Below are 13447 nucleotides of genomic sequence, written 5' to 3' on the forward strand. Positions count from 1 at the left end.
ACTTTGACTTATAGTGGAGTATTTTCACAGTATGGTATTAGTACTTTAGTAGGATCTAAATGTTTATTTCACCACTAAAGGATTTACACTCAAATCGTGACTTCATAAAGTTTGATGATTTACAAAAGTTTAAACAAGCCAGCAACATAGACGTCTTAAATGAGCTGCAACAGAAAACAGTTTTTATGGGTTCAAGCACAACACGATTGTAATGTAGCACTGTCAAAGTAGCCACAATCAGTGCTTTTAGTACATTTTCTTCAGAATACTTTACCTTTACATTACTTTAAATGGAGGACTTCTAATGATCACTGCAGTTGTTTTATTATGACTGCTTCTTCCAGGTCTGAAGGCTATATCCTCTAAAAAACCAAATTCAAGGACCAGCATGTGGGTAGTCAAGCATTTCTCCATCATAATGCCACTGTTCCTTAACTGCCTGGGCCCCAGTAATCAGCCTAAAAACCAGTAAAGTCTGGCTGCTTTTGTTCACTCAACGGTACTTTTATCCACACGTGAGGGAACAGAAAGAAAAGCCTCTTGGCCTGCAAGACTTAACTGTGAACCCCTTACCCTTGGTTTGCATTGGTAGTCATTGCAGATATTTTGAATACTTCAACATCTTTAAAGTTTTGGGCCATTGGGTCCGTGCTGTTTAGGGAAGTTGTCAATATTATCGACAGGAGGCCCACACACAACATAAATACTTTAAGCTGCTGTTACCCTACAGTTATCCTCCTTGGACTATTAAAGCCAAGTCTTCGTTTTAGTTTCTTGAGCTCCCTTGAGTTATGGAGACCATTACTCCGATCATACAGCTTACGGCTCAAGACTGCTCACGTTTCAAATTTCAAATGAGCCATTACCTTATTACATGACACGAAAAGGTGCAAGAGGGAGAAGCATGAAAAGTTGTTGCATATTCCTGCCCAGATAAACCCAGTGAGACTCACATGGTCAGCAATGCCATAATATCTGAAGCAGTGTCTGTCTGGCAGTGGTGCAAGAAGTATTCAGATCTTTTACTTAGGTTAAAAGCTAAATCTGAACGGTCATGAGATGATTATGACTGAGGAGATTACTGTTATTTTCTTCCTTAGGTTTAGAAGGGAAATGTGTCAACTCATATGTGCTTTAGGTAAACTCTTAAACTCAGAAGTAAAAAGTACAGTATTTCCCTCAAAATTGTGGTATAGAGTAGTATACTAGAACGCTCAGAAACTACATGAGGTCTGAGATAAATGACTTAACTCCAAATGCAGAACACAAAGGAGTATTTAAATGGTGAAAGGGATTTATTGTCACAAAATCTGGATAATATTCACAGGGAGATGATCCAGGCTGATCCAGGCGAGGAGGGGGCAGGTAGGCGAAATGAGTCGGTGGTTTCTTCAGGTGGGGGACTGGAGCTAGACAGAGGCAGCTCGTTTTAGTCAGACAGACAATGCAAACTCTAAAACAGCGACAAGTATGAGGGCTAGCAAAGTGGCCAAGACTTGTTAGCAGGCTAGTGAGTGAGGAGGACTGTTGAGGAGATCTGGGTTTTTATCCTGTGGCTGATGAGTCTGGATTGACTGCAGCTGTGGTGGCTGATTGGTGCTGGGAGCAGGTGCAGGTGAACCGAGATTGCAAGGAAATGCCCAGTCCAGACACACACACACACACACACACACACACAAGGACAGACACAGGGAAACATTTACATTAACGTCATTAGACTATGTGTTTCAACTGGAAGAACACTTAAATGTGTTAAAACCATGCAAGTGTGTGGTGTAAAGTAAGCCCCATGTGTATGTCAGCTATCTACATCTAGACAGGCCTGCTGCTGAGCTTTGCTTCGTTTCATCTTAACGCTGTATGTCCAAAAGGGCAGCTTTTCAGCAAAGAAGGGACACACAGCTTTTTGACAATATCTAATAACATTTGAAGGGATTTCATTTGATGAAGAGGTAGGAGAATTTTGTCAGTCCATCGAGGAAGGTGTAATTCTTTAATATGTCTTAAAGCATGAAAACCTAGTGGTATGAGGTACCTGACAGCAATGATGGGTTGTCTCCATTATAAAGAGGAGAAGGCTGCAAACCACGCATTCTGTGTTTGGAAAAGTATTTAGTGAAAGCCAGTCAGGGAAACAAAGGGAAAGCATGCATGCGTTACACTCAATGCTTCATTGCTTGCTTTTTTCCAACACGTAGTTTTGCACTTATTAATCCTTCGCTTTATACAAAAGGAGCCAATGAAATGTAAACTTAACCTGAAATGAAAGGACATTTCTAGATTTCAAAAGCACATTTATCCTCAAATTACCACAGACCTCAAACAGTACTCAAATGTTTTCACTTAAGCCTTATCTGACCTCTTCCGCTGAGTGTTTTCTCCTTTCAAATGCATTTTTATTTAAGCACATGCACCATCATGGAAACAGTCTGTAAGGTAAATAGAGCTGTATGTTTATAGAGACACAGGACTGTGGAAGTCAATTAAATGGATAGCTTTTGGTTGTCATAAACAACGTTCCTTGAATTCTCTGTATTGTGTTGTCTTTTGCAGCATGTGCTCATTTCATCTCTCATCTCCTACTGCTTTTCTGCTTTTCTCACCAGAAAAACAACTGGAAACTTTTCAGTTTCACATAATTTATTAAAAATTTTCAACGGCAACAACAAATAGGTATGAAATGCTTAAACAAAGTTAACAGAATTCTTTTCTCACAGTATGAAAATTACAGAGAAATCGCATCTACTGCATACATGACTTATTTAAATGTCCACAGCAGCACTGGTGTTGTCAAGGTAAAAAGCAATGTGATCCATCCTTTTCAAGAAGAAGAAGAAGAAGAAGTAGAAGAATCGGGGGGAGACATTCCCCTTTATTGTCACACACACATGCACACAGCACACGGAGGTGAAATTTGACTTCCGCCTTTGACCCATCCTGGTCGTCCCTCCTCCGCGGCAGACCAGGAGCGGTGGGCTGCCAGACCGGCGCCCGGGGACCCATTCTTCTGTGTCACCATTGGTCAGGTGGTGATCTTCTTGCATGTTTTTAGTGGGGGTATATTTTTACGGAGGATACCCCAGGTGAACACGGGGAGAACATGCAAACTCCACACAGAAAGGCCCTCCTCGAGCAGGAGGTGGCACAGTGGTTCAAACTGTGTCTGTTGGTGCATACGAGCAAATTGTGCACAGTTCATTACTGTGTAATACAAATATAGTCAATATCACGGTGAAATAGGTAATGCTTTACTTTAACTTACCCTATTTCAAGTGTATAGACAGCATATGATCATTTAAAGGGATAGTTCAGGTTTTTTGAAGTAGGATTGTATGAGGTACTGCATAGTTAATGTATTACCTTCAGTAAATGCACCCCGAAAGTAGAGAGTAGTACCAGCATGGAAGCAAAACAATGTACTTTTCAGCAGTGTTTGGAAGAGATGACAAATACAAGAAAATAAAAATGAGCAATTAGGATGGTAACAACAACAAAATGCTGTTCACTGTGGAAGCAGGAGCACACCTTCATGAACCAGAGTGTACAGATGGAGACAGAAGAGGCATAATGAGAGAGAGAGGGGAAACTTCTGTGGAACCTGCATTTCTTTATTGCTTGTTTGGTAAGTTGTTTCAATTATTTGTAACTACTTCGTGCTACATAGGACCTGATGTTTTAGTACAGCAGTGCTCAGTGAGTGTCTATCTGGCCCATTTAGCAGTGCTCTGGACCAGTGTGTGCAGTGTTGCTTATGACTGTGTTGAAAAGAAATGGCTGTCTGACGGCAAGGCAAGGTTTTAATATTCAAAATACAAACTGATATTGATTATTTTAACCTGTGGGCCTTTGTGTAGGTAGATAAAATACATTTGGGTGTCGACTCACAGCACTCACACTTCACAGCAGTACATGCTTAGCTTCTGTGCTGAAACTCCTGTCTGCTCCTCCAACCTGGGCTTGTGCTGACTGCCATCTACTGTAGGTAATACACTGACTATTCATATGGTAAGTACCTTGTACAACCCCACTTCTAAAAACCCAAACCATCCCTTTAGTGAATGGTTCATAACACATTATATTGTAGCTGTAAGCAGATATAAGCATTTAATAATGGATTTGTCAACAACTTAGAACTCTTCCTGTGGGCACCTATAAGTGTAGGCTAGTGAATAAACAGATAATGAATGACAATATAGTAAAACACATTGGTAATATTTATAGGAGAAGTTATCATTGAAGAAATGTTACTTCTACTACTATACATCAATAAACACTTAAAAATATCATTATATATCAGCTTACAGCTACATTTTAGTGAATTATAAACAATTTATTAAATGTTTATATAGAGCTCATAAAAAAGGGTCAAGTGCTGCTGATCACAACAGTTCAGTTTAGCAGAATCTATCCTCACAATAGAGCCATCTTTAGCCAAGATTCCATTCAAACATTCAAACGCAAATACTGAACTTTCAGACGACTGGCATACGATGTGGATTAATGTGCATTTCCATCCGCTACCACTGTACAGATCTTTTTGAGTGCATCAAGATGAACAGTAGGTGGGGCTAATTCTCCAGTCCCGTGCCATTAAAACTGCTGCAGAAGAAGAGTGCCAGTCAAACCCAAAACGGTAGAAAACTGTGGCTTTTATGCTTGTTTCATATATTCATTTGAGGCTCGTTCCAGTCTCCTCATTGCTCCACATGGATCTGGTGTTTTCGTCTCGTTTATTCACTGAGCCTGTTTCAGTTGCATTTTGTCGCACTTTCCTTTCATTGATACACCAACTTTTCCACCAGGCTTTTTTTTCTGTGCAAAATGGCCATAAAAGCAGGTGGATGGAAACACACTTGATATCTCTTTCTATTTTATTGTCACCACTAACAGACTGATACATGGAATCACATATCCAAAATGGCACAAGATGGTTTCCAAAAACCTGCAGTGCTAACTTAACCAGATTCCAGCATCCACAGTCAGATCATCCCAACAGAAATCTGCTGTAAAATCTCCAAAGAGGATCTTTTGTGCAGGTGAGGTCAGAGTGACTTCATTAAATGGACTGTGCATTCTGCCGCATTCAGGTCCCATCTCTGCAGTTTGGCAGATACTGGTCCCCTTTCGGTTTCACTTCGTGCCTTGTCACTCTCTGCACTGTCTTGCATTCAGAATACAATTTAAATGTCAGTGAATGCACTTTTACATTGACAGTACAATGCAGTTGAGTTGAGTCCATGTACTCGATATGCAACCTCTCTGTTTGCTACAGTCTTTTCAAGATGGCAGACAGTGATTATCACAGAAAAGTGAACTAAACAACTGCTATTCAAACCCATTTTTCACCAAACTGATGAGTCCATTTTTCCTTAGGCTCATGTTAGCATTTCCTTTTGTCCTTCTTCGTCTCCACCAACCCTGTGTGCCTCGCCTCTCAGCTGCTCCAGGTTCTCCTCAGAGCTGCAGGCGCTGTGCTGCATCACTCGGGAGAAAATCCTGCGACGTGACTGGGCGCTGAGGTCTAGTAGGTCAAAGGAATCGGAGGAGAAGAGGCTGTCCTCGCTCACCACACTGGAGGGGCGGCTGCGGCGGCCCTCGGCGCCCCCTGTGGCATGGAGGAGCTGCTGCAGGGCCTCAGGGAATATCGTGGGTGCTGAAGAGAGAGATGAGTGGTGGTCATCGGGAAGGTCCAGACTGCGGGAGAACTTCCCGTTACGTTTCAGAATACCCTTCCTTCTCCGTACTGCCTCTGTGCGCATGGTGGGGCTGTCTTCTGCCGTTGGGACACAAGTATGCTGGTTGTGGGAGCACAAATCACTTGCATCATTCTCTTTAACTCCTGCTCCAGACACTCTTTTTTCTGAGGATGAGCCATAGCCCGACTCCCCTCCATACAAGTTCTTTAGTATCCCCTTCTTGGGCATTTTGGATGAGGGTTGACTGAATGTAGAGGGAGGTGGCAGACTACTGGACAGGACATCAACATGTGTATGTGTTCGAAAAGGCTGGGGAGCAGCGTTACATGGTTGGGAAGGAGAGTTTTCTTTAGGAGGGCTGTGAAAGACTGAGTCAAAACTCCTCTGGGGTTTCAGAATACCTTTTGGTTTCTTTCTTTCAGTGGTGGAAGTGGCGGAAATTGCAGCGGAGGTGGCAGCTGTTCCACAAACACCACCACAAGCTCCCAGTGCAGTCTGGGGAATTGCATTCTCCTTGCGTGACTTCCTGAGGCTCGACATTCCTCCGCGTACCCTTCCTCCCCCTCCTCCTCCACGGTCGCTCTTCAGAGGTAAGCTGAAGTAAAAGGGGTGGGGAGAGAGCTGAGGGGGACAGGAAGAGTCTGAGGATAGGCACCCTGGGTCAACAGTCAAGTTGCTAGCAGCTGCGACCCGATTCTGCCAGTCGATGTAGCGAGCCAGCAGTGGGGAGGGGCATTCTTGATGCGGAGATGAAGGGCAGTCACACACACTCTCTTCAAAACCCCAGTTCACCCACCAGTGGTTGGCCACATCCTCTATCGTAGCCCTCTCATCCACATGCACTGTCAACAACCAGTCGATAAGAGCGCAGGCGTCTGGAGGGAACAGAGTCAGAAGGTATTAATAGCAGCTACACTAGAAAATAATGTAATTAACAGACTACGACTGAAAACAACAAACATCAGACACTGATGATTAGAAATATAATGCTGATGGAGACATGGACACTGTAAAGGTTTACCTGAGGGGGGGTTGGGTCTGCGGTAGCGGCCTCGGCTGATCTGCTCTGTGAGCTTGGTGTGGCTGGCCCCGTCAAATGGCATGCTGCTGTACACCAGGGCATACAGCAACACCCCCAGCGCCCAGCAGTCCACCTAGCACACAGAAACACATAACAAAGTCAGATTCAATAGAACATTGTCGAGCATTCAGCTTTAAAGCGTCACAAATAAATATCTGTATTTTTAAATGCTATGTGTAACATGAAAGGTGCCCCTTGTGGTGGTGAGCCCACAGAGAATAACGACCCGACTCTGTAGTTCCTCTCAGCTCTATGGAGCACTTTATCGTCTTTCAGCTCTTTGTTTTGGTTCCAGGGCAACAACTTCGCTGATTGACTATGATGTAACTTAAGAAACACCCATAGTTTGGAAAATTGCCTGATGAGGAAACCAGTGATAGCGGTGTTTTGACCCACCTCTGGCCCCTGGTAGGGCAGTCCTTTCACTATCTCTGGGGCAGCATAGAGTGGACTTCCACAGTAGGTCTGCAGCAGAGTGCCCCTCTCGAAGTGATTGGAAAGGCCAAAGTCAGCCAGCTGCAGAGTCACAGAAAAAATCAACAACTATGACAACAATACATATGAAGTGAAACCCTGAAAAATACGTAAAAAATAAATACAACCAAACAACAAGTTTTAGAGAAAGAATTTGCTCAGCTGTGGGCACAAAAGTCATGTGTGTGTAGCTGTGTTCATGTCTGTTTGGTTCATGTGACAGTGAGTCTCAGTGACAGATGACATAACAGCTGCATTTACAAAAAAATATCCAGGCGGAAAAAAGTGTATTCAAACTTCTATTGCTCATTAAAAGGGGGAAGGGGGGGGGGGGGGGGGGGTAAAAGTTCAGAGTGTTTATGACTGAATGGACTAATCAATTAACACTGCACTGTTTACAAATTTCACTCACTTATTCACTTCAACACTCACGCTCATCGTCAGACAATCCACATTCCAGTTTAGTGAGCATGTACTGTAAACTCTTACCCATGTGGTAAAAACACAATAACTCAAAGCAATTCCTTTTAAAGGAGCCAAAAGTAGGTATGCTGGAGTGTTGCCAGTGTAAGTGTGAGTGAGGAAAGAGAAGAGGGCCAAAAACATCAGGCTGCTTACACTCACGTCACGGAACAATCACTCACTCGAGGCTGCGAGAGCCACACGCAGACAGACCGAGGCTCCTCTCTATCTGAGGAGATTATTAACATGGGCACCAGTCCGCTATCAGCCCCTCTGGTGTTAAAAATACTCAACATGACAGCTTTATTTCCGTGGAACAGAGGTTCGGGGGAATAGAGACCTCACAGATGTGTATACAAGAGTTCATGTTATGCATACAGTGGCAATGATGATGTGTAGACTGAGCATGCGAGTTGTGCAGTTTATACAGCTTTACGTTCTGCAAGCTACAGTGTGTTTGTGTGTGTGCCTTCTGCAGTGTAAATTCTCCTCCACCACAAGAGTTGTACATCTGTGTGAGGCTCCTGAAGAGACATTCGTCAGTGCTGAATACTTGTATGAGACGCGCTCTTTCTTCAAAGAGTTCATACGGATGACTCCTGTACACACGTCTGGGAATCACATGGCCTGTTGTGAGAAGCCACCGTCTCTCACACGCATGCTGGACTGAAACAGGTCACTGGTAAATGTTTTACAGTGGCTCGCTGCCTGCAAGGTTCTTGTGATAATGTCATGTGAGAAGTAATTGAAATTTGGTGTGTCGAGCAAAATCATCTACGATCTTATTTGTGTTTGGCTTTATACACAAGAGTATCAGTACTTTTTCACTCTAGTTATGTCAAAACATGCCATTGAGCAGCTATAGTGCTGGCATAACTCGCACATGCATTGCACAGAGGCTCGGTCATTTCCTGCTGCGGATTCTGTGAGAGGGCGGTGTGGTGAACCTCAGGTTTGCAATGAATGAAGAGCCAATGCGAGGTCTGACACGGCGTGTTTCCTTTTGACGGACAGACAAGGCATACTTACATTAAAACCCTCCGATTGGCGCGATTGCCACTGGATTCCCTGCATTCCCCTTTGGCTGTGCGCAGCTCCCATATAAGGAGAGGAGGCACCCAAATAAGGCAAAAAATGACCCCTGGGTTCTTTTATAAGACCAGGCAGTATGTTTGCGCTGGTTCAGTGTGCATGGCTTAACAACACATAAAAATTGCTGTGGGTAGAAACTGCTCCAATGTATGTTCTGAATGTGCATTTTGTTTGCATTTTATTTTGGAGCTAGCAAGAAAATCCATTATCAGCTGTACTACGTGACGCTTCACTCCGGCATGCTAAGTGCAGCAATGGAAAAAGATTTTTTCCTGAAATATATCAGCCAGCGTGTCATAAAGATGTATGCCTTTTATGTTCCAAAACAAAAGTTTAATCAGGGGTCTTCAGACAAGCCATGAAAATAACCCATGATGTATTTACCGTTCAGGCCAACATTGCTTTTGTCAGTGGACATCTGTTATTTCATCCGAGCATGAATGACTTGTTTTTGGAAGGAAACTCTCATTTATTTTCCCAAACACACACAATCACCCTCTTTGTTTGAAAGTGACATGGAGGCTCGGCTTGTGTGTGTTTTATCGATCTTACCTTTACATTAAAATCTTGATCTAAAAGGATATTCTCCAGCTTGAGGTCTCGATGCACAACACCGTTCTGCAAGAAAAAGCAGAGGCGCATGAAGTCCTGTGCTCCCTCCAGTTTACAGTCAGATGTGTTCCCTCTGCATGCAAACATAAGACTGAAGGCTGTGAAGTTTACAATATAAACCCAGCCTGTGGTGCACGGGCAGTTCATCTTTCATTAAAAACTTTATGACCATTAACATTCCACTTGGGCCTCATGTTGTAGGGCCATGTGTCTAACATATCAGAGAGCCTCGAGAAAGGCCCTCAGACTTTCTAATTGTCGAAAGGCATGAGGAAGTGCTTTGTTTGGGTTAATTCATCTGATGAGATGCGATCTGATCCCCTGATAGCATTAAGCACCTGAAAGCCAACAAGAGGCCATAGAGTGTAGACAGCTGTGCAGCCTGGTGAGGAAAAGCCAGAGTACGCTGGACGCTTGATTAGAGGAAAAGCTTGTTGTAGGATCACTTGTGTTTTCCTGACATTGAATTGGTAGCAAATCATAAGAAGAGACAGTGCCGCTATAGATAACTGTGGCCACGCAGGAAGCCCTGTGATGCAGGGAAACTTTAAAAGTTGCTGTCAGTTTCTCTCAAATCACTGCTTAATGAGCCAGAATAGCCTCCTTTCTTTTGCTAATTACATCCTCTTCAGAGCACTTAAGCGGAGGACCTGACTCATGACCTTACTCAATGTTTTGTGCACAGTATGTACAGAATGTAAGCCTCAGTGTGCCTGTATGTGTGTGCGTGTATGCAAGGCAGAGAGAAAGAGAAAGAAAGACAGCAGAAATACATGTTGACCATGTTATTATTCTATTATTATTATTATTTCAATTGACTTCAAACAGATCTGAAGAAAAAAAAAAAGCAGCAAATGATTTAGAATTATTTTCATTCTTCTCTTGAAGCCTCAATAATCCTTCCATGTGCCTTGCATACCTCAGAGGCACATTCAATAATTCATTCATGCCGGAACATTCATGTCTATTTTGGGACAATATTTGAGGGCACAAAATCCACCTCCCTGCCTGCTACACAAAGCTACAGGAGCTGAAAGATAATCTCTGAGTTTAATGTGAGGGATTCATGAAGAAGCCAACGTGCCAAAATAAGACTGCTAGGAAACAAAAACATGTCTGTCACATCCAGCTCAGCTGACTGTAAGGCCCAGATCCTCACTTCTTCCACACTGCACTTCTGCATTCATAGGATTTATGTATCGCCTTGATAATTCCTGTTTTCTGTCGCCACGTTTGATATTATGTACACAACAATTGAAACAAAGAAGAATCTGTTCCTTTGCCAGGGCTTACAGTACTGTGGAGGGATGAAGGAAGCTCATTTAGGCAACGTGTTTGTTAAATGTGTCAGTGTGTGACTGTAAAAAACAATCAAGGGATAATGCGCTCTTAACCCAGAGAGATCTGAAAACTCAAGTCAAGTTTTCCTGCAGAATTAGGATTAGGATTTAGTGGATTTAGTGGTACAGTATTTGCTTGTGCACCGTTGAATACCGCAGCATGCAATTCAGCACGTGCTTACATGTGGTCAATTCATACTAAATTCCAGTGGTGTTTTGCAGAAAGTATGTGTGTTTGTAGAGTATGTGTGTATGTGCATGTATGGAAACCTTGTGGCAGTAGTGGACAGCAGATGTGATTTGTCTGAAGATGCCTCTGGCTTCTGTTTCTGGCAGTCTCCTCCTCTCCTGGATGTAATCGTACAGCTCTCCCCTGCTGGCGTACTCCATCACGATCACAATCTTATCCCGGCTCTCGAACACTGCACAGGGCACAGGACACATTTACAGTACGGCATGATGCATATGTGTTTATTATACAACAACAACAGCTGCTTTTCTGCATGAATATGTGGATTCACATGACAAGAAGTGTCAACAGGATAAAACCCAAAAATGGGTATTAAATATTCAAGAGTTCTCTATGAATCCGTTGAAAATACCCAAACCCACAGTGCGTTAGATCTCTTCTCAATACTGTTTTTAAGGACAGAAATCTCTGAAAATGGACCTCAAATATACAGTCTCATGTGACTAAACTCTAAAAATCTGCCTGGTGATGAGAATTAAAAGTAATCATTCGCAATGATATTTCATTTACCCTCGTGGAAGCGTATGATGTTGGAGTGCCTGAGCGAGGCGGTGATCTCGATCTCCCTCTGGATGTGAATCCTGTCCAGGTCGTCGGTGATGCGCTCCTTGCGGATCGACTTGATCGCCACCTGAGAAAGAAGACATATGAGTACGTTTGTACACATTCTATGAATCTTTGTGTTCAAATCACACATATTTTGATCACTGTAATAATTAAATACAGCTCTAGAGCTAATTTTTCAGCATTAGGGGATAGTTGATACCCTGGTGATACTTGCAACCCTTGTTGTTGTTGCCCATCTTCACAGAAGAGACATCTGGTGCCAATAAACACAGATTCCTCTTTAAATAACTCTGCAAACCCAACATTCAGCTAATTTCTCCATCACCTCCCTCACAACTTGTGTAATGCACATGCAAATGCACAGTTCAAGTACTACTTGTATAGACATGCATGGAAACAAAGACATGCATCCTGTTGATATATCCTCTCTCTCTCTCTCTCTCTCTCTCTCTCTCTCTCACACACACACACACACACACACACACACACACACACACACACACACACACACACAGAAATCAAATCTCTGGGTATTAGAGGTGATTATGTGGGTTTTAAGGGACGGATGGTGAGAGCAGGTCTCCTGTGATCTGAGCACGCTCAGAGGCAGAAGGTTGACAGCTGCACTGTTCACACTCTACTTCATTAATCCCAGGCACTTACTGTACCCCGATGTAACCCCCCAACCACCGAACACACACATATACACCAAAACAGACACTCCAACATGAGCCCCTAAACCTCTTTGGGTAGACTAGCTGTCACCAAAATGGCACCATGCAAGGACATACTATGAACTACAAAAAGGACAACCGAAGAGTTGGGAGATGTGGTATAATGTGCAGATGAGGCTTCAGGACCACTTTGCGAGGTTAACATCCTAACATAGCTCTGATCATACCCCTGTGTAATTCTGTCAAACCCTACAATGTCCCTATAGGCGAGCAGGCCTCTCCTCTGGGTCACAACTCCAACATTCTCAGCTGCCGCAAAAAACGTCTACGAGACACTGGAAGAAACAATTCACACGCTCCATCAACCACCATGGTTATGCAACGAAAACACACTCCAGGGAACTGCTGGGACTGACCTGACCTTCTATCACTGATGTGACGCTATCCAGCAAAGGAGAACATTTGTGTTTTTAGGTTTATATCTTTTTTATAAACAAGTGCTGAGATATGAGGATTTTTCTCACATCACTAGACTCTCCAGACTTATGTGGCATCCCTGTCCATCCAGAAGTACTGGGTCAGAGATTAGGCCACACATAGTCTGTGGTTGTCAGCTGAGTGGCGCATGTCCAAGCTTGGGGGGCTATTAACATGTACGCTTGCATGCTTGTGAGTGTTTTCTGACCCAAATACCTGCTGGCTGGGAAGGCAAGGAAAGGGGAGACTATGAAATAAGCTGGAGGAATGAGGAAGGAGGAGATAGGAGGCAGCTAACAGGTGAAAGGAATGGATAAAGCATGTCAAAGTATGTGGCAAAAAGGCTTGTATAAGCTCTGACTTACCCCCTGGACATGGCATTAAGGCCTGCTCAGTAGACCATAGAGAAGAAAGACACACTCTGGTTATTGTTCAGCCTTCGGGGCAATAAGAGCATTTTTTTAAGGGGCACGTGTGTGTGAAGGTTGTGTGCATGTGGGTGCATGATCTCACCCTTGTGAATGCAAATGTGCTGGGTACACGTCATATCTAAGAGTGACCTCTAAAGTACCCTCCTGCCTAACAATGTCTCATTGTTCACCCAAATAATGTCCTCCGTGTGAGATTTCAGCCAAAAGTGCCAAACTGTAACAGAATGCATGTAGACAACACGTGTAGCCATGTGTGTGAGTCACGCAGATGTAATCAGGTGAGCAGCAGAG

At 43.4% G+C, this 13447-nt stretch overlaps 1 protein-coding gene across 1 annotated transcript in view; it reads right to left on the reverse strand.

Moving 5' to 3' along the window:
* Positions 1-3146: 3146 nt before the first annotated feature.
* LOC143327480 (NUAK family SNF1-like kinase 1) overlaps positions 3147-13447 on the reverse strand; it is a 13878-nt gene continuing 3577 nt past the window's right edge. The window contains exons 2-7 of the mRNA XM_076741834.1: positions 11518-11638; positions 11028-11179; positions 9358-9423; positions 7174-7293; positions 6718-6850; positions 3147-6571 (exon numbers count right to left, since the gene is read on the reverse strand). Coding sequence (XP_076597949.1) covers positions 5376-6571; positions 6718-6850; positions 7174-7293; positions 9358-9423; positions 11028-11179; positions 11518-11638 — 1788 coding nt within the window. The 3' untranslated portion in view covers positions 3147-5375. The remainder of the gene's footprint in view (positions 6572-6717; positions 6851-7173; positions 7294-9357; positions 9424-11027; positions 11180-11517; positions 11639-13447) is intronic.

This window comes from Chaetodon auriga, chromosome 10, assembly GCF_051107435.1.
Source record: "Chaetodon auriga isolate fChaAug3 chromosome 10, fChaAug3.hap1, whole genome shotgun sequence".
Lineage (NCBI taxonomy): Eukaryota > Metazoa > Chordata > Actinopteri > Chaetodontiformes > Chaetodontidae > Chaetodon > Chaetodon auriga.